The sequence below is a fragment of the Labrus mixtus genome, chromosome 3 (assembly GCF_963584025.1).
Source record: "Labrus mixtus chromosome 3, fLabMix1.1, whole genome shotgun sequence".
In the NCBI taxonomy this organism is placed as follows: Eukaryota; Metazoa; Chordata; class Actinopteri; order Labriformes; family Labridae; genus Labrus; species Labrus mixtus.
Window position 1 is genome coordinate 19,127,690 of NC_083614.1, and position 24,132 is coordinate 19,151,821.

Sequence of the window (24,132 nt, forward strand, 5' to 3'; positions counted from 1 at the left end):
AATATTAATGTTATGGTGATCGTAATTTGATCTTCCATGGTTGAGCCAATAAATAGTTTAAGATTGATGTAAACAATCTTGATCTTTAAATCTAGCTCTCACACCCTTTTGATTTTCACAGACTCATTGCTTTTGAAATGTTCAGTCATTTCGTCAGAGTTAATCTACTGAATCAAAATATAACAATGATCAACAAAACCTTCCAGACATTAGCCTAAGTGGGTAAAGCATACTGTTGTTTAGGCCCTTTTGCCTTGATTTGATAGGACAGCTAAAAAGAGACAGGAAGTGTTGTTAGGAGAAGGTGTGGGATGACATACAGCAAAGGGCCGAGGCTTGATTTGAACCCACAGCCAGAACGATGTGGACTATTAGCTCGCGGCATAACTGCCAAGCTATCTGGCACCCCGACTCCTTGCATTTGCTCGTTACAGATTCTGAGAACATGCAGTGCATATTATTATGACTTTATTGACATTTCATAAAGCAAATGATTTACTGATTAATAGAAAAGAAATACTGAATCGTCAAAGAAAAAAGACTTGTATGACTGATATAAAGCTGTGCACATTAAATGTTAGTGGACATTATTCAATTAAAAGCCCAATAACACCTCTATAATGTACACATGCATACATAAATGTTGCATCTATCGCTTTTGTATTCAAGAAACAAATCAATGTGGCTTCAAAGTGATGGACCTCTCTTGCTGCATTTAGGTTTTGAATTTTAGAGCAAATAGCAAAACAATATGTACTTGATCATTTATTTACGTTTTTAACTGTTGTGTAATGTGTCATCTAACTCACGGCTGGTTCTTTCCTGTTGTCAAAGAGGCTGCAATAGAAGTTTGTAAAATATGGAGCACCTGTTAATGCGTTATTGTAGTTTCACATGGACATCTAGTGGCATCTTCTGGTACTACAGGTGTCAATCATCTTGACCTGCATTTCTCTCCGCAGGACACATATACGACCCCGCTCACCTCCATCCAGTGCTGGCATGTTCACTGTGAGGAGTGTTGGCTTCGAACGCTGGTGAAACATCATTTTTAAGATTTTTTTTTTTTTTTTTTTTTTTAAATATAGCCTAATAATAAAGTAATATAACAGAATAATCTTCATATTTGCTTTTTTTTCTCTAGGGAGCAAAGAAGTTGTGCCCTCAGTGCAACACCATCACCTCACCTGGAGACCTGAGGCGGGTCTTCCTGTGACACATGGGAGGGGCCTCTTCTGTTTTTAACCAATCAAGGGTGGACCTGTGGACAGCTGGCCTGTCAAAGACTCACACCCCCTCCTCCTATTCCTCTTCCTCACAACTCCCTCGTTCTACCTGTTCATCAGTGTACTCCTAACATCCGCTGATCCCTGACCATTTAGGGGAACAGCAAGTGTGATCTCTACCTATCTCCACAGCCCTGTACAATATCCACGGCAACCCAACAGATGAAACATCGAACGCCAACTCAGAGCTCAGGCACTAAATACAAGAACAAAACAAATGCTTTGGGATAATATATAGAGATTTTTGTAATTCTCTTTTTGTGTTTAACAAGGAAAACAAAACAATTGAATCACATTTTAAGCACATGTACATAATTTGTGTATGTTTGGATTGGTGTGTGTATATTTTAACTAGCCCGACTGGATTTGCTGTACAGATAGTCTCTGGTTAGATCATTCTTCTTATTATTTGTTTAGCTTCTATAGTTTAGAAACATTTACAGTAATCTCTTCACTTTAAGGCTCTTTTTGTCTTTCTCATTTATGTGTTTCTTTGTATAGGTTCATTAAAACAAAGTTTATCAATGTTACTAAAATAAAACGTCTGTCTAAAAAGTTGTTTGTTCGATGTTTTTTCGCTGTGGAATTAGCATGAAAAAACACAGTGTTGATTGTGTTGTTTATGTCCGTCTATAGCCTTTAATAATGTCTGTGTGGAGTCTTTAACCTTTAAGAAGTGGGTCAGTGTAGGATTAGCCAGGCCATCACGGCTCATAAGGAGTCAAGGGACGTTAAACCCTGCTATTTTATTCTGAGCTTTAACTGTTTAATTGTTCAAAATACAGGGGTCAATTACATCAAATGTCCACTATACTTCATAGAAGTATATTGTAATTCTGAGTCCAGCAGCAGGCTGGATTTAGAGTGGCAGAACACCAAGCCAACAGCAAAGAGAAAGACTGGACCAGAGCATGCCACGACGCATGGATGCAGCCATTAAAAAATGTAGCAAACATAATTTCTGAACTCTTCTTCAGTCAAAACATTACTCTTCTGTTGTTTACAAATATTTATGATGCATCATTTCCACTCTGAAATAAACTCCACCTCTTTTTCCTAACTAGTTATTATTTTCTGCAAATTAAAAGCCTACATGAGAATATGTTATTTGGAAGTTTTTAACTCAACAGAAAGCTAAAAAAGTTAAAAAATCTGGTACTTACCAAAGAATTCTCAATTTTACGTATTCCTAGTACACTGTACGGCACAAAATAACCTTTGTTTATGAAAATATTCAACCTTTTTATTGCATGCTTTTGTGTCAAGTATGGGTGGTGTGGATAAACACAGGCCAGCTTGCACACGCGTGATTGGTCAGTTTGCTGAAGAGAGGTGGTGGTAATTCACTCTGACAGTGAGCTTCTTCAGTTAATCAGTGGGACACACCCACACACACAGATACACACATATATTCATCATACTCAGTCCATTGAAGAGCCGGGCTGAAGAATCACCTGCTATTGAACATTTCTGCGACACAGACAGTACAGAAGGTCATTGAGAAGGTAAGCTGGAACCTTTGCCTCGTTGAAATCCAGGATATGGCTGAATTACTACATTTATTTTGAAAAAATCCTAAAACATAAAAATGTATATATATATATATATATATTGAACTGACATTCTTAAACTCAAAACTGAACTAAAATGTCAAAAATGCCTTACACTTGTATTGTGCTTTTCAGCAGTTTGTATTGTTTTAGATTTTTTGCTCAGATTTCTTTTAAAGCCCTACACCAGTGAGTGAGTTAGTGTGCAGTAAATGTAGTGTCATTGAGGAAATCACGCAATTTAGAAATTAGGCTTATTAAGCAGGTTAGAGTATTTAGGTGATAATAGCAAGTAATCAGTTTATAACTTTTTTATGATCTGAAACAGCAGTTGAAGCAAATAATTAATAATAAATGTCAAAATTAGAGGATGAGAGGTAGGGCTTTTTTGATTTTCATGCTTCGACTGTATTATAAAGTAGTTACATCAATGGAGATTCTCATTAAATTGATTCAAAGTGCTCCCATAAACATCACCTTCTCTCAGTGCTGTAGGTAAACAGGTCTCCTGTCCCGGACCTTTGTGCAGCCTGGCTCAGATCCAATTAATCCTGCTGACTGACCTGCCATGACTTCATTAACAGGCATTCTTAACATTAACCTCAGGGCCCCTGGCTGTCGGACATGCTTCACTTTTTTTAATTGAGGACACAGGAAGTATCGTTTTCTAAGTGTCAGTTAATTATAAGTGAAGATTCAAACCACAAGAGCAAAAGTCTGCCTTTGCCCCTCGATGTGCATGTTAGGATTCTTTCTCATGGCAGTGTCGTGGTTAAGGGAAGCTGGGATCTGAGGATTAGTCTTACTTCTCAGTAGACAGCTAGACGGGACAGATGGCAAGCTGTAGCAGCACTGCAGCAGGATAGTTCAATTGATTACCATTGATTGATTGAAAAGTGGTGTTTCTTCAAAAAGGCCATTCATTACAAACATTTCCAAATTAAAAAAAACTCAATTTTTTCCACATATTCTCAACGACCAATCAAGTGATTTGACTCTTCTTTTGGCACAAACCTGAGCTCACTCTGTCAATGTTTCTCCCCTCACCTGCCTCTCCGTCGCCTTTGTTTTTATTCTTAGAGCAATGTCAGGACCAAGGCCTGTAGTTCTGAGCGGCCCCTCTGGAGCAGGGAAGAGCACTCTGATGAAGAGGCTGATCAAGGATCATGAAGGCGTCTTCGGTTTCAGCGTGTCACGTACGTCTGTGTGCCATATGGTTACTGGCTTCCATTGCAAAAACATCCTGTCTGAGTAGGAAGTAGGACAAGACTCAGTGTCTTAGCTTGATGGCACTATCAAATGTCAGAAAATATATAGATATTCTTTTTGGCAGTACCTTAAATATATATAATGATGGATGATGTATTACCTTATTCCCTGTTGGGTTTTAATGATTGAATCTCCTCTTCACAGACACAACAAGGAACCCTCGACCAGGAGAGGAAGATGGCAAAGGTACGGTTGTTCCTACTCAGAGCAGACTTGTTGGTGACACACTTTTTAGAACCTGCACATTGATTTCATTTTGGGGACCTGGACTTGGATTTAATTGTTTACTCCACTTTTTTTTGTCCTGGCCTATTCTATTTCCCTAGCCCCCTCCCACTTCCTGCCCGCCCCAACAATAATGCCAACAACACTTCTTACTCCCAAGTGACTGCACACATGGTTTTGTCCCCTTGTTTGGCTGCCCTGGTTTTAAAGGGATAAACCTCTCTCTGTGCCTTTTTTGCTTTCTCCATAGGGCTGAACAAGCTCCCCTTGCTTCTGGGGGCTACTTTACTGCCCGTAGCAGACATCTTTTCCTCTGAGGACTTAGACATGACAAGCTCATTTTCGTGTCCAAACGAATCAAAAACACCACATGAAGGTGACCTTAGTGTGAATCCTGATTAGGGATGGGGGTTACTTTCATCATCCAAGCATTCTCTTATTGGATCTGTAGGAACTAGTTGCGTGACAATAAAAAAAATAGAGAAATAGATAAAGATCTGAAGAATCAGGATCAGACAGTCTACACTGTGGAGTAAAAAGCTGTTGAAAATAGCCCCCTGTGATGCCTCAGTAGTGACCCCCCCAATGAAGTTGTACACCCCAAAAAAAACGAACCCCTTTCCCATTGTAGCTGGTAGAGCATGTTGATTTGCAAACAACCATTTGCATCAGAAGAGTAAGAGCCATGGAGTAAAGTTTGTAACATTGTTTCTGTGTAATGTGGTAGAAAACTTGGGAAAATACTCTGCAGACAGCCTGACTTTTGTAAGCAGCTCAAGTGCTTTCCATGTTAATCCGTGACAACAATTTTGTACTTTGAAGAGTTGTTATTCATTTTGAATATCACCCGTAAAAAGGAAAGTGGATCGTGCTTATTTTGGCCAAAATTGGATTTTTGTCTTCCATTTCTATTTCAGTTTTCTGAACTGTTTTTCTCTTAGTTTTTCTTTTTTTCAGGCTTATTATTGATTTGTTTACAGCAAAGTCACTTCCTATCCCGCTTTTCTCCTCAGATTGTTACTCCAGTCTGAGCAGACTCATTTATGTTGTCATGCTAATGATTGTGTGCTATCACAGTGCCCGTTAGTGGTGGTGGTTGTAGTAACGTGTTTGTCTCCAAAACTCAGCTGTTTTTGATCCCCAGAGGTTTTGATGTGTGAAGATTAAGGCCTATGACTATGATATAGACAAAAAGCATGTGTACTGTGAAAGCTACACTAATGACATCATTAGGAAGTAGCTGATAAAACATATATTTCTTATATTTGATTCTTCCTTACAGAAACACTGTACTGTTTTAAATAAATTCAACACAAAGTTACAAATTTAGCTCAGAGAGGAACAGTGGGATTTGAGTAACTGTGATTTTCACTGTAATGAAAGATAATCTTTCTCTAAACTGTTGTGAGAGTGAGCAGTGCACGTTTTCAGACCAGAGACAGATTCATTATAAATGTTGCATCTTACAGACTATCACTACACAACAAGAGAGGCCATGCAGGAGGGAATTGCAAACGGAGACTTCATAGAAAACGCTGAGTTTTCTGGAAACCTTTATGGAACAAGGTAAATATTCAAATCTCTGCAACCCTATTTTAAACCCATCTTTAATCTTGATACAAAGTGATTTTGTACATACTGTATCCATTTATGAGATTGTTTTTAAGTTGTAATTATTTTTGTCAGAACTTGATGTTAATGGTTGCCTTTATTTATTTTATATTTTTTGCTGCTCTGAATACCGTTTCAGAGGTTTCCCTCTTGTAATAAAAATCTGAAAAACAAGCTGAGTTGGAGTTAAATTACAATCAACTCTAAATAACTGTCACTGATACTGGTCAAGCTTCATTCAATAGAAATGCAGCCTCTGGCCTCTTACAGGAGAGTATACCCTCAGGCTTAGCCACAGAGATCAACAGGATATATAGCATTCAGGTCACAGATGGAGCTTTAACAGAATTACGTCAAAAGAGCAGCGCTGGGGCTCAGCACCCGGAGTGTTACGTGTAATCTCTTCCTCTTTTTCTGTGGAGACACACACACACACACACACACACACACACACACACACACACTGAGCAGCTTGGATCAGTGCAGCGATCCTCTTACGAAAGTCCCTTTCTCAGTGTGAGAAACACATTATTACATGTATACAACACACAAAATGCCCGGCTGGACATGGTGAAGGATGCCAGTGTTCTGATGTGTGCATTGTTCACATCAAAATCCTCCTGTTGTATTTGTTTTTAAAATGTAATAATGCTTTGATTCTTCAGTAAAGCAGCCATAGAAGACGTGCAGGCCAAGAACCTTATCTGCATCTTAGATGTAGACATCCAGGGTGTGAGGAGGATTAAAGAGACTGACCTGAACCCCATCTACATCTCCATCCAGCCTCCCTCCATGGAAATCTTGGTAATTATTAACATATCCTTGTTTTGTTTTTTTTATTGGGACAGTGCACATAATCATGTGAATATGCTAGTTTGCCAGACACATTTAAATATAAACATGTAATGTATTGGAGAAGCTCTTGACCAACAGAGCATCATGTTTCTTGTCTTTCTCAGGAGAAACGGCTGAGAGACAGGCAGACCGAGACAGAGGAGAGTCTACAGAAACGCCTGGAGGCCGCACGCATCGATATGGAGCTCAGTGAGTGTCTCAGCAGTCCTTCTCGGACATGACGCTGAAATATCGACATTTAACTTAGGCTGACTCACTTTTTACTTTTTCAGGCAAGGAGCCAGGAGTGTTTGATATTGTAATCATCAATGATGATTTAGAAAGAGCCTATGAGGACCTGAAAGATATCCTCAATGAAGTGAGTAAGACCATGAAATCATTCTTGCTCTTAAGCTGTTGCAGAGACAATTCTCCTTCATCTTTTTTTTTTTTTTTTTTTTTTACAGGAAATCCAAAAAGTTCAGGAGGCCCAATCTTAAAAAGGATACAGATACATGATCCTCTGCTACTGGAAAGAAGAACCAGGACTTTTGACTCTGGTCTATATTACTCCACCTTCAGTGAGTCATGTGGTTTGTTCTTTGCCCTCACATGGTCAGAAGTTTGCTCAGGGCAGTTATATGCTCAATGCTGCTCGGATAGAGAAGAGGGATTTTTGTTCTTAACAGAAAAGGAATGGGGGAGGGGTGATGTTTTTTGGGTTGTGTTAGATTTAGCCTTAACAATGGTTGATATAGGTATTAAAATCCTGACCAGCTGTCTCAGCTAAACTTTGACAGGAAGAAAAAAAACATGGTACAGAATTCAGCACAAAGTTTGGTTTTGACAACCCAAAGTTTGACACTTCTCACCAGTCAGTACCTGTTTCATAAAGCTCAAAATAGTTTCTCTTGCTTTTGTTTTGTTGAATTAAAATACGGTAGAAATCATTTTCTCAAAGTCAAATGTATTTTTAAACCTTCCTGTGATTCATCTGTACTTTCAATGTTATGTTTCTAAATTATTGCTCACATGAACAAGACAATCTGCACATCTGTGATACATGTATGATTGGGTGTTTGTATTCAAATCAGACTAAATAAAGGATGTACTTTGGTACCATTTAATGTCTCTTTTTATTTTCTAAATCATTCCAATTTTAAGAATAACACATTTCCCAAAATAATCTTTAATCTAATTGATTCCCCAGAGCTTTAGGGCAAAACATGGCACATTAGAGTATTTATAATAAATTACTCACTCACTCACTCACTCACTTATGAAGAAGAATAGCAGTGATACTATTTTCACTTTAAGGCTAAATCTGCCCGTCTGTTACTGCGGAGAAAGCAACAGTTTCTTATGTCACTAAAATCAAAATATTACATCTGATGCATTCACTGCTGAGGCTAAACCGTATCCTTGATGTTTCCATTCATGCCAATGAACAACAGATGCAGCACACTCTCATGTACAAGCTAATGGATAAATAAACAAAAACTCATTAAGACGGATCACCTTTTCAAAATCAGAGGATACTGAAGTGATTTGAACAAGAGTCGGGTAATACAGGAAACATTCATGTGCTGCTGAAAAGAAACCTCTGCAGTGTGTCTTTACTGGAAGAAAGGACCCTGGAGCTTGGTGTGGACCTCGTCCCGCTTCTCCTCCTTCTGCTTGAGGTAATCTTTGAGCTTGTCTGTGGAGAAACACACTTTGGAGGGTCGGGCTTTGTGTGGGACACGATGTGCACGCAGCCATGGGTTCTGGAGACACTCTGCTGCAGTGGGCCTCCCCCTATATTAATGTTAGAACACACCTTTATGTTACCAATTCACTAATTCCACTTCTCTTATAATCGTTGGTTTACATGAAAAGAATGAAAACATTGATTCAAAATGGGTTTTATTTATCTCTATATCAGATGCTTTAATGAAGATCACATTTGATACTCACCAGGATTTATTATTCAGGCTGCTTTTCATGAAGTTTAAGGCTCCCTCCGACAGACCGGGGTAACATCGTCCAAACTGGATCTTCCCTTTCTTGATGTTTTTGTCTTGATCCCAGCTGTGCTCTGCATCAAACGGGCTGTCAGCGCTCAACCTAGTGGGGAAAAGGGAAAAACAACATACATTTAACAAAATCAAAGACAAACATCCCACTGAAGTCATTTTTATTATTCACTACTTCAGAAACACAGAAGTTTAAGTCATTCATGTTGTTAACATTTCATCATCTGAAGACTGAACTAATCAGTCTGCATTAATTATATTTACCGGTAAATAACAAAAAAAGAAAATTCAATCTTTATAACCATTCATTTGTTATCTAGTGAAAACTAACATTCAGATACACATAAGATTTTTATTTAAAACATATAACCTCTTTAGTTAAATTAAATCCATATAAACGTTGAAATACTTTCACAAACAACCAAGTAACTGATTTTTATAAATCTGTATCTCTTCACTTACATGATGAATGACAGGACTCCTATGGCCCAGATGTCAGTCTCCGGCCCGACACCCTGACCTTCCAAGATTTCCGGAGCTTTAGGAAGGACAATATAAACTGACAAAACAGACAGACACAGGATACCATTCATAAAATGTTGTGCTGTTACTGGAAAACCACACTCACTTACATGCTCAATAGAAATAAAGTGATTTTAAAAATAACTAAAAACTGGACTTGGGTTTGTTAGGCTATGGTATAGGGTCTGCTGAGGTAGATGGAATTAGGTTGAGTTATTTCCATCCATCAATCCGTCCTCCATTAGTGTGTACCTTTGCTGCGGCAGTCTGTTGGGGGTCATGACAGTCAAAGGTTTAGTAAAATTAGAAGAATCTAAAACAATGCAGGCAGTTTGTCTTTAGTCATTAAAAACACACCAGTACCTTTGTTGTCCGAAAAGCCGTGAATATGCTCGATTTGAAGAGGTTGACCCGGTGTGAAGGACTGAGCTGAGCCAAAGTCAGCTATCTTCAGATGGTTACCATCATCCACCAGCATGTTGTCAGACTTCAGGTCCAGGTGGATGACTCGACGGCTGTGAAGGTAGTCGACTGCACTCAGAATCTGAACCAGCAGCTCTGCGACTTGAGTCTCTGAATACAGATCTCTGAGAGCCAAAACACAAGAAGAAAGATTTTCCTATGACTACAGGATGCAAGGGATCATGTTTTATTTTGTGAGGGATCAACACAGAATGGGTAGGTTGCACTAAAATAACCTTTTGACAAAGCTCTGAATTAGAGTAAACCTAACAATAGACGGTTTACACTGCATTTATTAGTTACAGTAAGCGTCCAGTTTCCTTGTCTCTGTACTTTGCAATCAGTGTTCTATTCAACTAGATTCTCTTTATAAGAATTTATTTGATGAATGTGTTTGAATAACATCACAATAGTCCTAGTGGACTAACTAGAGTATCTCTGAAATAATTTATTAATATTTTCACAGGATGGTGTCTCTAAAAAGACCCTTACTAGGCGTATTAAAAGAGAAGTAATGCAGAGGTTTTTAACGTAATGACTCAAAGTCCCCTGACAGAGTACTTCATGATGTTTGCAGCGGAGCATCTTCAGTCTCCAGGAAATCATCCTCATAAGATTGTGAAGACTTTGTGTAGAGATTTTGTGGTAAGATGACAAGCTCATTTGCTTGAGCCCAAAGTATCACAAGGACAGACACACTCACCTGCCTCCTGTAACTCGGCAAAAAAGAACAACACATGCAACAAGACAACAAGATGTATTTTTGAGGAAATAAAAAATTGTTTCCACTAACTATTACCACATTTTTTTCACAATGATTGCTCAATAATGTCTCTTTGTATTTATATTCAAATGTTCCTTCTAGTTTTGGACATATGTTTATGATGCCTTCCTGTACCTTGCTGACAGACTGTAGAGCAGCTCTTTGCCGGGACACAGCTCCTCCACTAACACCAGGTATCGGGAGGTGATGTACGCTGTGTGCAGCTGCACCAGATGTGGGTGATGAAGCCTCTTCAGCAGCTGGTATTCCCGTAGGACCAACTGTCTCTGCTCGGCCTGGTAAGGAGTGATCTTGGCAGCAAACACTTGGCTGGTCTCAGAATCCCTGCACAGGGTTATGACGCTGAAACGACCTCTGAGAGAGGAGATCAACAAAAGATGAAGAGGAACTGTAAAAAGGCAGTATTTTGTGGACATTTGGAAACCAGAAAAAATCCCATCAATGTGTCCAATAAATTCAGAAGCAGAAACAATATCATGTTCACGAGAGAAGTTATAAATACCTTTCTTCTACTCAAAAACCTTACCTGTTGATCTCAGAGAGGAAATTGTAGTTCTTGTGCTTCGTTGTTTGTTGACCTGGTCCAACAGCCTTTGACCCCAATGACTCAGTCTGGATCAGAGGAATGTGAGTCTCTGTAGAACAAAGTAAATAAAGGAAAAAGCTCTCTAACCATCCATGTGCTGTATATCTGAATGTTAAATAAACCAAATCAATCAGGCAATTTCATGTTACATTTAGAAAGCTTGGTCTCATATTAAAACAAAAAATAAATCAAATAAAACAAACACATTAGATGACTCTTTTGAAATGATTAAAATGCACGTCAAGTGTTCCCCTGCCTTCAGGATGTGTAGCCATGACAACAGGTGCTGAAGCATCACTGAAGGGTCCTGCTCCTGTCTTGGTGATGCATCCCATTCTGAACACGTAAGAAGCTCCTCTGGGTAAGTCCTTCACCACATAGCAGCTGTCAGTAACATCCTCTGACAAAACTGTCCATTCCCCTCCTGACAACAGGGCACATGACACCGTATGCAGTGAAAGTTTCACTCATTGCACATTGACTGTTCTTATAATTGTTTCAAACAACAATGATACTGATTACATTTTTGTATGTGAAATAAAATGCTTGTCGAGGTAAACTGTTGTTAATAAGAGAATCCTATAGCCTTGAGTCTTAAACCTCTAATAAGTCTCAAACGTGAACTTTTTACACTTTGTTCTGCCATGCACATGCACTGATAACCTACATTGCGCCATTTCAAAGTGTGAAAAACATTCTTAGCTCAATTCAATATTGACCAATATGAGTCCAACGTTTAAATTGCTGAACTTTCTAGAAAGAAGAAAAACTCCAAAATGTAAGGAAAAATGTCTTACATAAACAAATTATTTTGTTGAATTGGGTTCCCAATGAACACAAACCACCACTTTAATAACCATGCTGGCGAACTCACCATCTGTACAGTACTGAACACAGTAGGTGACTCGGTCATTAGACTTGACCGGCCTCCAAACCAGCAGGACTCCACCTCCATCTAACTGGAATACTTCAGCCTTGTTTGGACGGACTGGCAGGTCTGGAAATGTTATTTTAAGACATACATCCAAAACCAGGTTTATAGTAAAGAAATCATAGTGGGATCAGTAAAATAAAAAAATCCACATAATGTAACTTTTTCTTTTTACCTTTCGATTTTATGAATGCAGGTATTTTTAAAGAAGGCAATAGTTTAGAGGACCTCTTTTTTGGACTCTCTAGACAACTGCCTCGGTGCCTTTCAGGTGGGATGGGAGATGATCCTTTTACTATAGGCCCTGTTATAGAAGACAAACAGTGTCAAAAGAAAAAGAGGTAACATAATTTTATAAAGTGACTGTCAAAGTGACTAGCCCCGGGTTAGGTAGTGATATAAAATAATAATTCCTTTTCCTGATATCTATACATCATATTCTAGTTTTTTCCCAAAATAATATTCCTCTAGCCATATTGTCTGTCAAATGACATAATGAAATTTGCACAATTTGCAATAGCTCACCTCCTTTACTCACGTCCTCTTTACTAGAAGACCTTGAAAACAGCTTGGTCAGGCTGGAGGCTGAAGCTCTCATTTTCTTCCTTAGCGACATGGTGGGAGTATCTGGCTTCATGATCTCTCCTAGTGTGGGTCCTAACACTGTGTTATCCAGCTGGGAGTATGAATGGCCAGTCCAGGATTGCCTGCGGAAGAGCTTTAGCAGTCCCAGCTTTGGTGACTTTCCCGTAGGTGGCCTGGCTTCTAGTGCTGGAAGAGATGCATGCCTCTGGAGGCCATAGCCTTCCTTTTTGTCCTTGGCTCTGGGAGGCCTCTCTGGAGCCTGGAGGGAAGAGAGACTTGGACTTGGACTTTCAATTAGCAGTGTCCCCGACTGGGTTCTGCTGTTTGTTGATAAGTTAGGGTTGGAGCGGGTGCGGTTTCGGGGCGGTGCCTGGGGTGCAGAGCTTCTGGGTTTAACTTCTCGGAAGGAGCATGGGGATGGTGGAATGAGAGGCTCCCCCTGATCATCATACCCATCACTCTCTCCTGATCTGTATCTGCCTCTGAGATAGCCATGACTCAGCTCCTCATGGGAGCCGTCTCGACTTGAAGACTCAGAGCCACCATGCTCCAAAATTAATGACTCAGCAAGAGACCCCTGGGAGCCAGCAAGTGTGTCACCCTCTGTCTGCTCCTGATTCAGCCTTAGACTCCTTCTGCCTCCAGCAACGAAGCTTGAGGGCGCCGAAGTTCCACCCACAATGCCAGTTCCAGAAGCTTGTAATGCAGCAACAGATCCTCTCCTTCTTGTAGGGCGGTGAGGACGCGGGATGGCCAACAAGTTTCGCCCTGCCACTTCATTATCAGTTGAATCTTCCTTCAGACTCTGAGAGCCTTCCTCCTCAGCAGACTTTGTGCGTGAGGGTGAGCTAGGAGATCGACGAGAAGACTCGTCAAGAGACCTGCTCCTCCTGGGAGGTGGTACATTGGTGTGGGCAAGGCCAACACCGCTGTCAAAGGAACAGGACTTCTGCATTGTAGTTTGAATAGAAGCCCGTCTCTGACCACGGTTGGTCTCTGTGTCATCTTCCACATATTCAATAAGAGGCTCATTTAGACGTCCTGAAAGGCTTCTCCGGAGTGGTTTACGGCCTCTTTCCTGCTTTTTGGCCTGGAATTTGTCCCGTAACGTCATGTGTCTGGCAGACATAGGTGAGAGCTGATGAGAGGTATTGTAGAAAGTACTTCGAATTAGGCTGCCACGAGGGATACGACCTCCGTCACTCCCTGAGCCCTCATCCCCATCAGATAAGTAAAGAGATGGACTACTGTCTTTGCTAAACCTACGCTCCCTCTGAGGTGTCTGTTGGCACGACACATCTGATGACGCAACTGACTGCCTGCTCACACTGCGCTCTAGCACACTCCTTCTTCCCAGCATCTCTCCATCCTCTTCCTCCCCCAGCGTCACTTCCTCTTCTTCCTCTGCATCAAGGTAAGGTTTGGCAAAAGGCTCAGGGATCCGTGCTCTCTCTGTTAAAGGATCATAGTCCTCCTCAGTTTCTTCCTCCTCCTCAGTCTGGCTGTAGTGCTGGAAAAAGTCCCAGGAGTCGGCTTCATCGTACTCTGAGGAGGAGCCACTGCTCATAGAGGTGCTGCTGTGATCCTGAGGCTCGCGAGGCACAGTGACGGCTGTGTCTCTGAGAGGAGCGTCCAGCAGCTCAGGGACGGGCCTCAGTGTGAGAACTGAACCAATGCAAGTCAAAGAGCGCTGGGAGGATAGAATAGAATTACTGATGAGGATAGATTTAGACCAGGGATGGACCATTTTGTTTACAGCAAGGGCCACATTGATTTAATTCTCACTGTCAGAGGGCCAAATTGTAGCATACAAAAATGATTACAGTCAATTATGTCTCAAATTTAACTCAACATATACAAGTGATCAAATATTCTTATGGACATATTTCTGGTTTTCATGATTTCATTGCAGATTTTGTCATGTTTTCTTCATGTTTCCAATTAATTGATATGTAAAAATTGACCTGAGGGCCTGAGGGTTGATGGGGGCCGCATGTGGCGCCCGGGCCGCCAGTTGCCCACAGCTGATTTAGACTATTCGTTGTCTTTTAAGGAAATTGTATGTTGTCAAAATGTTCAACATTACTACATACTGGTAAGTTCTTCCTTTTTCCCAGGTTGAGTTTACTTACCTGCCATTTCCTTTTAGAGATGAAGACTTTCAAAATCTTTGTGTTGATTTCATCAGTATCTTCACCCGCATGTTCATCCTGGACACGGTATATTTAAGATTTGAATATTAAAACGTTTTTCTGAGTTAGAGGACAGCAGCATGTTTGATAACAGCAACACAAGTATTTCCTCTCACCTGGAACCATTCATGGCTCAAGCACTCAAAGGCAGATGGTCGTTTCCTAAAAGAAAGTAAAGTTTGAGGAGGTCAGATATATGTGGAGTGTATTGGAAATATTTTAGTTTCAACTTATAATCAAGTGTGGGTTTAAAATTTGAATGACGTGCAAGAACGTCAACAAAAATGATGGATAACATCATTAATGAATTAGAAGAGTGAAAGTGCTTTTCAGCAGCTCTCAGACAATTCCCCAATTATTTTCTACTTAACCTGTTTTTCTCTGCTGAGCCCTTTGAGATCACATTTTACACTCACGTTTTATCAGTGAGGATTCAAAATCAGCCGGGAGAAGCTTCAGCACAAATACAGCACAAACTTTTTCAAATATTTATGCTTGTACATTTTTAGGAAATGTCTTTGATGATGTCGCAGTTTTGTGTGTGATTAGCTGTGGCAGCGTGTGTGAGAATCAAGAAGGTCCCCTACTCTGGATCCGGCTGAAGCAGCAGGTAGAGAAAGTTCTGGGCCTCAGGGCTCCTATATGTGACATCAGGAGCATCCCAGTTTAGGGTCCCCTCGCCTACCCTCAGCAGTGTAGAGCGGTCAGTCTCACCCATAAAAGGGCATCGACCCACCAGACTGTCAAGACAAATACAGAGCTTGATGTAGATTTTTTTTTTTAACACTCAGGAGTATCATTTATGAACCATGTATTGAATTTATTATTTTTTTCAGTGATACATACCTTATATAGGCTACAACACCTACAGACCTGACAAACAAAACAAGAGAATTATTGCAAATCTCTTAAAAAAAAGGTAATTCTCTCTTGTATGCTGGTAGTTAAACTCACCAAATATCAGTGGCCGCAGTGACCGGTTCTTGATGAACAATCTCAGGGGCGACAAACTCTGGTGTACCAATCACACTGTATTGGTGTCTGGATGGGTCTATTTCTTGAGAGAAGCCAAAGTCACAGATCTTGATTTCATCTCTGGGTGGATACACCATGAGGATATTATCAGGCTGAAATGAAATAAAAAAAATAAAAAGTATGTTAGGAACTGCATCAATAATAATATCAGGGTCAATAATGCAAGGCTGATCAGGCAATGAAGCTCACTTTAATATCCAGATGCAAAATGCTCATGCTGTGAATGTGACCAACTCCTTCAAGGATTTGCTGGATGTATGACTGGACCTGAAACAAAACGTAGAATATTACCATAACTCAAACCATTAACCCTTAATAAAGTTTGTAAGAAAAAAAGAAAAAATATGTATGACATAAATGTGCTTGTACCTCTTTCTCTGAGACTGATCCTTTCAGTAACAAATGGTCCAGAAGTCCATGGGAACAGCATCTAGAAATGTTGTTAAAGAACTCCTAACTGAATAATATCCAACCCAAAAAATAAACCAACCACGGCAGAAAACACATCATTAAATCCTGTTAACTGGAGGATACATTTCTGTGATGAGCACAAGCGTGCGTCTGGTGCAAAAGAAATCCAGCAAGCAAGCCACCCTGGGGTGAGCCAGACGGGACAGCAAGTCCCTCTCCTGGAAGGCCCGGGTCCGATTGCTGCTGCGCAGAGGCAGAAACTTTGCAGCGAACACGTCACCTGTCCTTCTGTGGACTACACGCTTTATTACGCCGAAGGTTCCCCTATAAAAAGAGATTATCTTCATCATATTACACCTTCACATGGCTCATGGGCACGCTGGACTACACCAACATAAACTTTAAGGTTCACCTCCCAATTTCCTCATGGACATCATAGACAGAGAATAATTTCCTTCTCTTTCCCAGCTCCACCTCTCTCTCCTGACGCTCCAGTGGACCTGTAGATAGTAAAACAAAACCTGTGAATGGAAACAGGTCCACTGCTTGGACTGCAACCAATCAACATATTGACTGACCTTCCTTACAATACCATTAATGTCTGACATGCCTCAAACGTAAGTTATATTGACCATTGGTAAAGTTGGATAAATAAATCATGTCTATAAAACTAAACTAATGAAGAATAGCAGCATTGATGATGTCCCACCTTCTTCCACTATCAGCTCAGCCTCACACGAGGCATGGCCTGAGTCATTGTAGGCAAAGCAGGTGTAGATACCACTGTCCTCACCCTCAGGGCACGTTATGGTCACTGAACAGCGGGCACCATGCTGTACTATCGCCACATTCTCATTGGCAGCAAGCTCCTCTTCATCCTCCAATCACATAGGGACAGAACATTCTTCATCAGGACATCAATCAGGTTTAAACATTCATGTCCTATATGAATCAAACATTTTTGCCCTTAAAACACTACAATACCCTTCCGTAGCCTCTGGGATATGTTAAGAGTGTAATTTTATCATTATTCATTCTCAGAGGAGGCAGTGTAAAAGTGAACAATTCAGCATTTAAATGGTAGGGCCAGCAGAAGAACAAATATTATCTAGGAAAAACAGAAAGACCGAATATTAACAAGGAGGTTTTTTTTATTCTTTACATTTACAGCTTCTTTTTTGCCTTGTGTGATCATGATACATTTAAAATATATCAATCTGAAAGCAACTTGTGTGGTATAAATAAGATATTTTGTCTTTCACAGACGTTATGTCGTAACTTAACCAACCCAATATCGCCTTTCCACTCTTCATGTTAGAACTACATATTTAAATTGCTCCTACCTTGTACCACTGTATCGTAGGAGTAGGTCTTCCTGTGATGATGGCAGTAAACGTAGCTGGTTTGCCCGGCTCTACACAAACATCCTCGCAGGATACCTGGATGGAGGGTGGAGCTGGACAGGAGATCAGCTGAGTTAGTAATCAAACAAAGAAGTTAATAGAAGTCATACAGAGACAAGAAAAGCCACCTGTCATTTCCTGTATTGACTCTGAGATGAAGATCTCTTCCTCTTCTTCCTCTATGTAATACATTGGCTGCTGCTGTTGCGTCTGATCCATTGTTGTTGTGGTAGGAACAGCCTCCTCTGTGCTATATTCAGCCCTATGGAAAAATATAAATTCAAAGTAGAAGGTACTTAAATCAGAAACGACATATCAGCCAGCAGAAATAGCTTTTCAAAATATACAAAAAAATCTACTTAATGGACGATACTTTTTTACTTTCTATTCTTACACCAGTCGTTGGTGATCTCAAAAATCTTAAACAAGGCAGGTCAAGAGACCTAGACCAGCTGGTGGTAGTAAACTTACTGTTCACTTTGTTCAGGGGGGAAGAGCATCTTAGCAATAGAGGTTGGGCTGAAATCAGTCTGTAACCACTTCTTAACAAAGGCAGTGGACCAGCCCTCTGAGTCGGCATCTGTGAAAACCAAAAGGATACTGAGCAGGACTTTATGGGAGAGGAGATTTGAATGAGTATATTTTCCATTTTGAAGTAAACAGAATCATTGGAAAAGGAAAAGTGAAACAAGTACATTACCTTTACATACCAGGAGCAGTCATATTACATTTCTTACCTTGGTACTTGAAGGTTTAACCCCATTAACCCAACACAACAACAGGATAAGGGCGCACGCCCTCTCCTGCATGTCGGTAAAGGGGGACACCTGCCCCAGCACATGACCATCTTGTGTTCGTAGAAGTGAAGAGTTAGCTGGGCATGCGTTGGCAGTAGGAGAAACGGAAATGTTTTGTGGTTATTTGTTATCATGACAATGATGACTTACATGGAATGGTCCATGTGAGGAATCTCCTGGTTTAGGGCTAGTCAAGGGGAGATGGAAAAACATGAAGGTTAAGGACAATGGAAGTGCAAATATGAGATGCTGGTGTCATACCCCCACCATAAAATGGACAGTGATAGTGAGTCTAATCACAGTCCAAGTCTAATTGAGGTAAATAATTGTCAGTTCACATTGATTTTCCTCTGTTGAAAGTGGAAACATGAAGAAAACCACAAAAATATGTCATACAATAAAATGTAGATATGTCTTCAATGGATGCAGATGCATGGAGTGCAGTATGGTTTCTATGTTGGATGTTAGCCACTAGATCCTGCTGGATTATGGTACTGGACAGCTGTCAGAAGTTAGCTATTAGTTAAGTGTTATTGTAAAGTTTGAGAGGTTTGTTTCTCACATGAACCAACAAGTTTTAAACTGTGAATTACACACAGAGGTGAAAGTGCTTTACACCAACCACTAGTGCGACATACAGATGAAGTGAGAGAGTGGTGAACCAGATGAGGGGCCAAATTGGAAATGTAAAAAATGGTTATGTGTAAGTGATTGGTCAGAGATGGCTAAGTTAAGACAATGTACTAGTAGAATATGGCCAAAGTTATTGTAGCATTCTGGGAGAGAGTTGAACCGGTAGTATTTAATTCCAGCAGAGACAGACACAGTGCATTAATAGAGTATGGATTGTTTTTTACAACATGCTGTCATTTTAAGTTTTAAGAAACATGAGCAATGACTTCGATGTAAATATTAGAAATGGAAACCATATGTGGATTATTTTAAGATCATCAATACCAACATATAACACTTTACGGTAATTCTTGTGAATGCACATTTGCTGCACTCTACATATACAGTAGTAAATGTTTATTCTGAGCATTAAAAGCTTCAGTTATTCATGCATTGACTGCTGTTCAGACTCCATAATCTCAAAGGATCTAGAGACAACTAGTATGGTAGTTGGAACAACTTATGATGTGAGAGTGTGTGAAATGGGAAAAAGGAATTGTGAGTGAACTCTTCACATGGAATCAACTGTGAAAGAATGGATGAATGATATTGGTTGAAGTAGAAATTGATGCAGCGTGTTGCAGTTTGAAAGTGGAGGGATGTCATATGGATGTGATGCTGACAGGGTAACTGGATCAGAAGTGAAGTGAAGTGAAACTGGAAAATGGCATGTGCTTCATCCCTTCTCGAAAACTGCTACACTTTTGAAAATGTGGATCATCCACATGAAAACCCAGTCCTGGGCTTCAACCCTGTGTGGAGAATATTTACCTTCAGCAGACCTGGCAGTCATACCTTTAGGGGGCAAGTCCTGCGCTTGGTTGTTCTCGATGTCAATCGTCGGTACATAAGCGGGGCACAACCCTGCCTTGCACTTGACGCAGCCAAACTCATTCAAAAGCTATCAAAAAAACAAGTGTTTTTTCTAATTCTTCAAAAGGCAATAATTATTAGGGATATAATAATATTGATATATTTATGCCTTTACTGATAGAGATTTTATACCTCGCATTCATATTGTCCAATATCTGCCACTGATGCACTGATGACCGTCAGACACAAGATCCCACTGCGAGCATCGTTGTGGATGGAGTATTTTTGCTGGTCAGTCAACACTCTGCCATCTTTAAACCACCTGGAAACCCAAAGAAAGATATGTTTGACACACACAACAATGAGAAAACAACAAATAGCAGCCGGTGGGGTTACATTTCCTCTGTGATGCCATACCTGATCTGTGGCAAAGGAGTAGTAAGTGTGGAGCAGACAAACTGTATATCTTCTCCATCTATCAGACAGGCACTCTCCAGCCTAGACACAAATCTAGGTGGAGCTGGAAAAAGGAAAAATAGAAAAACATTACTTGCACATACGTGTATACTTACATGTAGATACTCATTGGCAGTTTAAGTAACAACATCAAGTTGTTTTTATATTTATAGATATAGTAGATGTAGTATAAATATGACATATATTGTTATAATGTTAGTTTTTCTGTTTTTTTGTGGAACTGTGCATGTACAGCATGTACAACATTTATCTTCAAACACAATTATGACTCTGAAGTTACACTCAAGGTGTTTAGAAGGACGGTATTTGTTGACTCACCCTGCACCACCACCTTAGCCAGAGTACCAGCCCTGCCCATGGAGCTGGAAGCATAGCAGGCATACTGTCCAGAGTCCTCTGCTGTGAGGCTATCCAGGATGAGACTGCAGGTTCCTGACCTGTCTGCTGTGATGATGTGACGTGGGTCATCTTCTAAGGGCAGGCCATCTGTGAGGTTGACATCAGACTTTTAACCATTGAAACCCCACTAAACAATGCATATAGCACAAATTTGGTCAGGAAATCATCCTTCTGTTATTAAAGGAGAATAAATACAGAGGAAAACGACAAACCCAACTATTTCTTTCAACACCTTTTACACTTAGAAGTTAGTACAGAATATAATCATTTGAGTGAGTCGTTTCTGACCTTTGAGCCAGCTAATCACTGGTTTTGGGGATCCTTTGACTTTACAGGTCAGTTTGATTGTTTGTCCTATTTTTGTCGTGCAGTCAGACAAGAGAGACTGAAATACAGGTGGGCCTGTTGAGAAGATAAAAAAAGAAAAACAGAAATCAATACCTAGATACAGACAAACTAAACATCCAACATGCATGACACACCAGCTGAAAATGTCAGAAAGCAAATGTAATCCTTTTGCTACCATTTTTATTTCTTATATTATAATTACATTTAAAATATTTCCAAATCCATATATTGATTGTCCAACATGAAATTGACTTCCCTGCCCAGGAAAAAAAAAATACGTACAATTAGTGGGCAGACTAGAGTGTTGTTGTAACTCCCTCAGATCTTTGAGCCAGGAGAGTTTGATCAGGGAGGAGCGACCCTGCAGGGTGTACTTCCGCAATGAGCCCCTGTGCTCATGCCACAACCCCCAATACTTTTCCTCTCCACCCACAGTCTCCTTAATTTCCACATCATTCAGCTGGTTAGGTAGAAAAAGTGAGAGTAAGAAGACAAACTATACGGAAGATGGAAAAAGTTTTCAGTGTACAATGACATACAGGATATATCATTACTTGTGGCCAAATGCGGTATTACAAGGCTTCACTGTTGTCTTGCTTAGTTTAAAAAAAAAAAACGAGACAAAATGTGACAAGAAAAGAACAGATCTTACCTTCATTTTGTTCTTGAAAGAATATGTGTCACCTTTCAGTTTACACAGTACAATGCATTCCTTGAAGAGAAACACTTGTCTCTGATGCCCTCTAGTGGCTGTTTTGCTTTCTGGAGTTTCCTCCCACACCGTTAAGACTCCCTAAAAGAAAGTAAGTGAGGACCATACTATATGATCAACACATGGGACAGGATATATTTTTATCAATGCACATTAAAGACTGACAACCCCTTATTTAGGTATTCTTTAAAGAATTATAACATTTATGTATTCTGTTAAAAAAAAGTTGACTGAATTGATGCTGCAACTGCAAAAATTAATGACATTTTCTGGTGATCCTAGGAAAAAAGTTTCATTAGATTTTTGCAAAAGCATTTTTACAAGTTTTAACAAAACTTAATAAAGTCATCATGCCTCCAAATAGGCCCATTCATCTGTAGTTACCTGTCGCACAGGCTCGCCCAGGGTGGTTAGAGGAGCTGGGTAGTTCTCGATGAGGGACACCTGGTGCAGGTTGTCAGACCTCCAGGGTAGACAGGACACAGTGGAGAAAGCATCCTCCAAAACACAGCAGCTCTGGCCACTTTTGGCTTTGTTCTTGACCAATTCCTTGTAACAACATTTTATATTTTGAATCCCAGACATTCAGCTGACACAGTTTCATTAAGCAACTTCATGAGCAGAAAAAGTTTTAATTTTTAGCTTGAGTGGAAATAAATACCCATGAAACCAATATTTACTTTTATCTACATTATTACCAGATAACAAGACGGGCAGTCAGGCACTACCAAACTCATGTTGAAAGCAATGATTAAGGTTTTACATAAAAGTGAAACTAGGCGCTGACCTTCAGTAAAGCCTGATAGGTTTGAATCCTCTCCACTGGCTGCTGGAGGAAGGTCAGAACATCCATGACTGGACCCTCGGGCTTAGTGGGTTCTATTAACTCCTGAAGTGTAAAGAGAATTGTATCAAAGAGAAAAGAACATTGGATATATTTTTTAAAAAGTTGCTTTTCAGCACATTCATCGCCACAATTACTGTAAAATGTTTGTGTTTAAATCCAACCAGATGTTGTGCGTACTTTAAAAAACTGCTGGATGGCCTTGTCTTTGATGCAGGCTTCTGCTTGTGCTTGTCCCACCATGTAGTGTAGGTACTTCTCAAAGTCCTCAGTGTGTTTGATCAGATGCATGGCCACATCATCGTCTGTGACACACGCTCTCAGACCAGGGAGAATACACCTGAGAAGAAGACATGATCTTATTATTTATTTGCATCACATAGTAATACAATCAAAATGTATTGATTATGTTTACTATGATACAATCCATTTGTTGTTCTTGTGTGTGGGTTTCATTACTTCTCATGCAGAAACACAATGTCTTTGATATTCCTGAAGATGATCTCTTTCTGGTTCAAGATGTTTATGGGGACGTTCCGGCTAGAGTCCAAATAATTTAGCTGGTGAGAGGTGAACATCTTCATCTCCTTCACAAACTCCTCTTCTCCATCAACGAAGCCTTGGATCAGTTGGCTGAAGATGAAGGAAATGAAATGCAGATTGGTTGTGTTGAAGTAGTATTTGTTTTAATAGTCCACACCTGAGACTTTTATGAGAGCAAATGAAAGAGTTATAAAGATGCTACAAGGAATACGTGTAAATGAGAAAAAATAAGTACAACAATAAATAAAACTTTCAAAAAATAATACATTTGATTTGAAATAATGCTCCCCTGTTTATGTAAGCAGTCATTGTATGATAGCAGAATGACACACCTCAGAGCTCTTCTGTACTCTTCTCCTGTAGACCCAATTCCATCCAGATCCTGTTGTGGTGCTCTTAATGCAGGGAAGGCCTCCTGTTTCAATGAATTGCATGTATTTATGATCAATAGCTTTTTTAATTTCCCATCACTTAATTAAGTGAAAGATTCTATTGTCAGTAAAACTTGCAGAATATGATTAAGGTTTCAGATTTTAACACATTCACTCAGTATTCACTTCACTGTTTATATATCCTACCTTTCTTTTCTTCTCCAGGTAGGCGGGACACACCCATCCCTGACGAGCAGGGTTAGTTTTGGTGGGTTTAGTCCTCACCAGCCACCTATCAGGATGAACAGAGTCCAGGACCTCCACAAACTGGCCCCCCTTCAGCACAAAACTGTCCTTGTTTCCACTGTCAGGGCTGCAGTCTGCTCGAGCTACATACATTTCAAATGTCTGAGGTTGAAAAATAATTAAAATATATTAGACAAAATAATACAACA

At 40.0% G+C, this 24,132-nt stretch overlaps 3 protein-coding genes across 6 annotated transcripts in view; 2 read left to right on the plus strand and 1 right to left on the minus strand.

Moving 5' to 3' along the window:
* Positions 1–2,222, plus strand: part of rnf220b (ring finger protein 220b) — a 29,422-nt gene extending 27,200 nt beyond the window's left edge. For 2 of the 3 annotated variants that reach the window (XM_061033562.1, XM_061033563.1), the window contains 2 exons: positions 963–1,037; positions 1,145–2,222. In XM_061033562.1, coding sequence (XP_060889545.1) covers positions 963–1,037; positions 1,145–1,216 — 147 coding nt within the window. In that variant the 3' untranslated portion in view covers positions 1,217–2,222. The remainder of the gene's footprint in view (positions 1–962; positions 1,038–1,144) is intronic. The other variant, XM_061033561.1, reaches the window with a different exon arrangement.
* Positions 2,223–2,656: 434 nt separating this feature from the next.
* On the plus strand, positions 2,657–7,902 carry guk1b (guanylate kinase 1b). 2 transcript variants are annotated; one of them, XM_061033564.1, is made up of 9 exons: positions 2,657–2,791; positions 3,917–4,032; positions 4,250–4,291; positions 4,581–4,706; positions 5,800–5,896; positions 6,607–6,745; positions 6,901–6,985; positions 7,069–7,154; positions 7,243–7,902. In XM_061033564.1, the coding sequence occupies exons 2-9, from the start codon at positions 3,921–3,923 to the stop codon at positions 7,273–7,275; spliced, it is 720 nt and encodes a 239-aa protein (XP_060889547.1). In that variant the 5' UTR covers positions 2,657–2,791; positions 3,917–3,920; the 3' UTR covers positions 7,276–7,902. The 2 variants fall into 2 exon arrangements, with proteins under 2 accessions (XP_060889547.1, XP_060889548.1); XM_061033565.1 differs by lacking the exon at positions 4,581–4,706.
* Positions 7,888–24,132, minus strand: part of obscna (obscurin, cytoskeletal calmodulin and titin-interacting RhoGEF a) — a 42,905-nt gene continuing 26,660 nt past the window's right edge. The window contains exons 48-84 of the mRNA XM_061033571.1: positions 23,885–24,085; positions 23,639–23,721; positions 23,223–23,396; positions 22,944–23,103; positions 22,707–22,808; positions 22,304–22,468; positions 21,860–22,000; positions 21,490–21,667; positions 21,148–21,261; positions 20,779–20,946; positions 20,401–20,503; positions 20,176–20,305; positions 19,966–20,071; positions 18,173–18,281; positions 17,830–17,963; positions 17,642–17,754; positions 17,008–17,176; positions 16,711–16,798; positions 16,422–16,622; positions 16,257–16,317; positions 16,077–16,154; positions 15,807–15,979; positions 15,699–15,725; positions 15,440–15,592; positions 14,969–15,014; positions 14,793–14,870; positions 12,601–14,350; positions 12,251–12,379; positions 12,019–12,141; positions 11,401–11,568; positions 11,085–11,193; positions 10,673–10,912; positions 9,676–9,899; positions 9,565–9,579; positions 9,253–9,349; positions 8,732–8,881; positions 7,888–8,572 (exon numbers count right to left, since the gene is read on the minus strand). Of these exons, the coding sequence (XP_060889554.1) occupies positions 8,392–8,572; positions 8,732–8,881; positions 9,253–9,349; positions 9,565–9,579; positions 9,676–9,899; positions 10,673–10,912; positions 11,085–11,193; positions 11,401–11,568; positions 12,019–12,141; positions 12,251–12,379; positions 12,601–14,350; positions 14,793–14,870; positions 14,969–15,014; positions 15,440–15,592; positions 15,699–15,725; positions 15,807–15,979; positions 16,077–16,154; positions 16,257–16,317; positions 16,422–16,622; positions 16,711–16,798; positions 17,008–17,176; positions 17,642–17,754; positions 17,830–17,963; positions 18,173–18,281; positions 19,966–20,071; positions 20,176–20,305; positions 20,401–20,503; positions 20,779–20,946; positions 21,148–21,261; positions 21,490–21,667; positions 21,860–22,000; positions 22,304–22,468; positions 22,707–22,808; positions 22,944–23,103; positions 23,223–23,396; positions 23,639–23,721; positions 23,885–24,085 (6,441 nt within the window). The 3' untranslated portion in view covers positions 7,888–8,391. The remainder of the gene's footprint in view (positions 8,573–8,731; positions 8,882–9,252; positions 9,350–9,564; positions 9,580–9,675; positions 9,900–10,672; positions 10,913–11,084; positions 11,194–11,400; positions 11,569–12,018; positions 12,142–12,250; positions 12,380–12,600; positions 14,351–14,792; positions 14,871–14,968; positions 15,015–15,439; positions 15,593–15,698; positions 15,726–15,806; positions 15,980–16,076; positions 16,155–16,256; positions 16,318–16,421; positions 16,623–16,710; positions 16,799–17,007; positions 17,177–17,641; positions 17,755–17,829; positions 17,964–18,172; positions 18,282–19,965; positions 20,072–20,175; positions 20,306–20,400; positions 20,504–20,778; positions 20,947–21,147; positions 21,262–21,489; positions 21,668–21,859; positions 22,001–22,303; positions 22,469–22,706; positions 22,809–22,943; positions 23,104–23,222; positions 23,397–23,638; positions 23,722–23,884; positions 24,086–24,132) is intronic.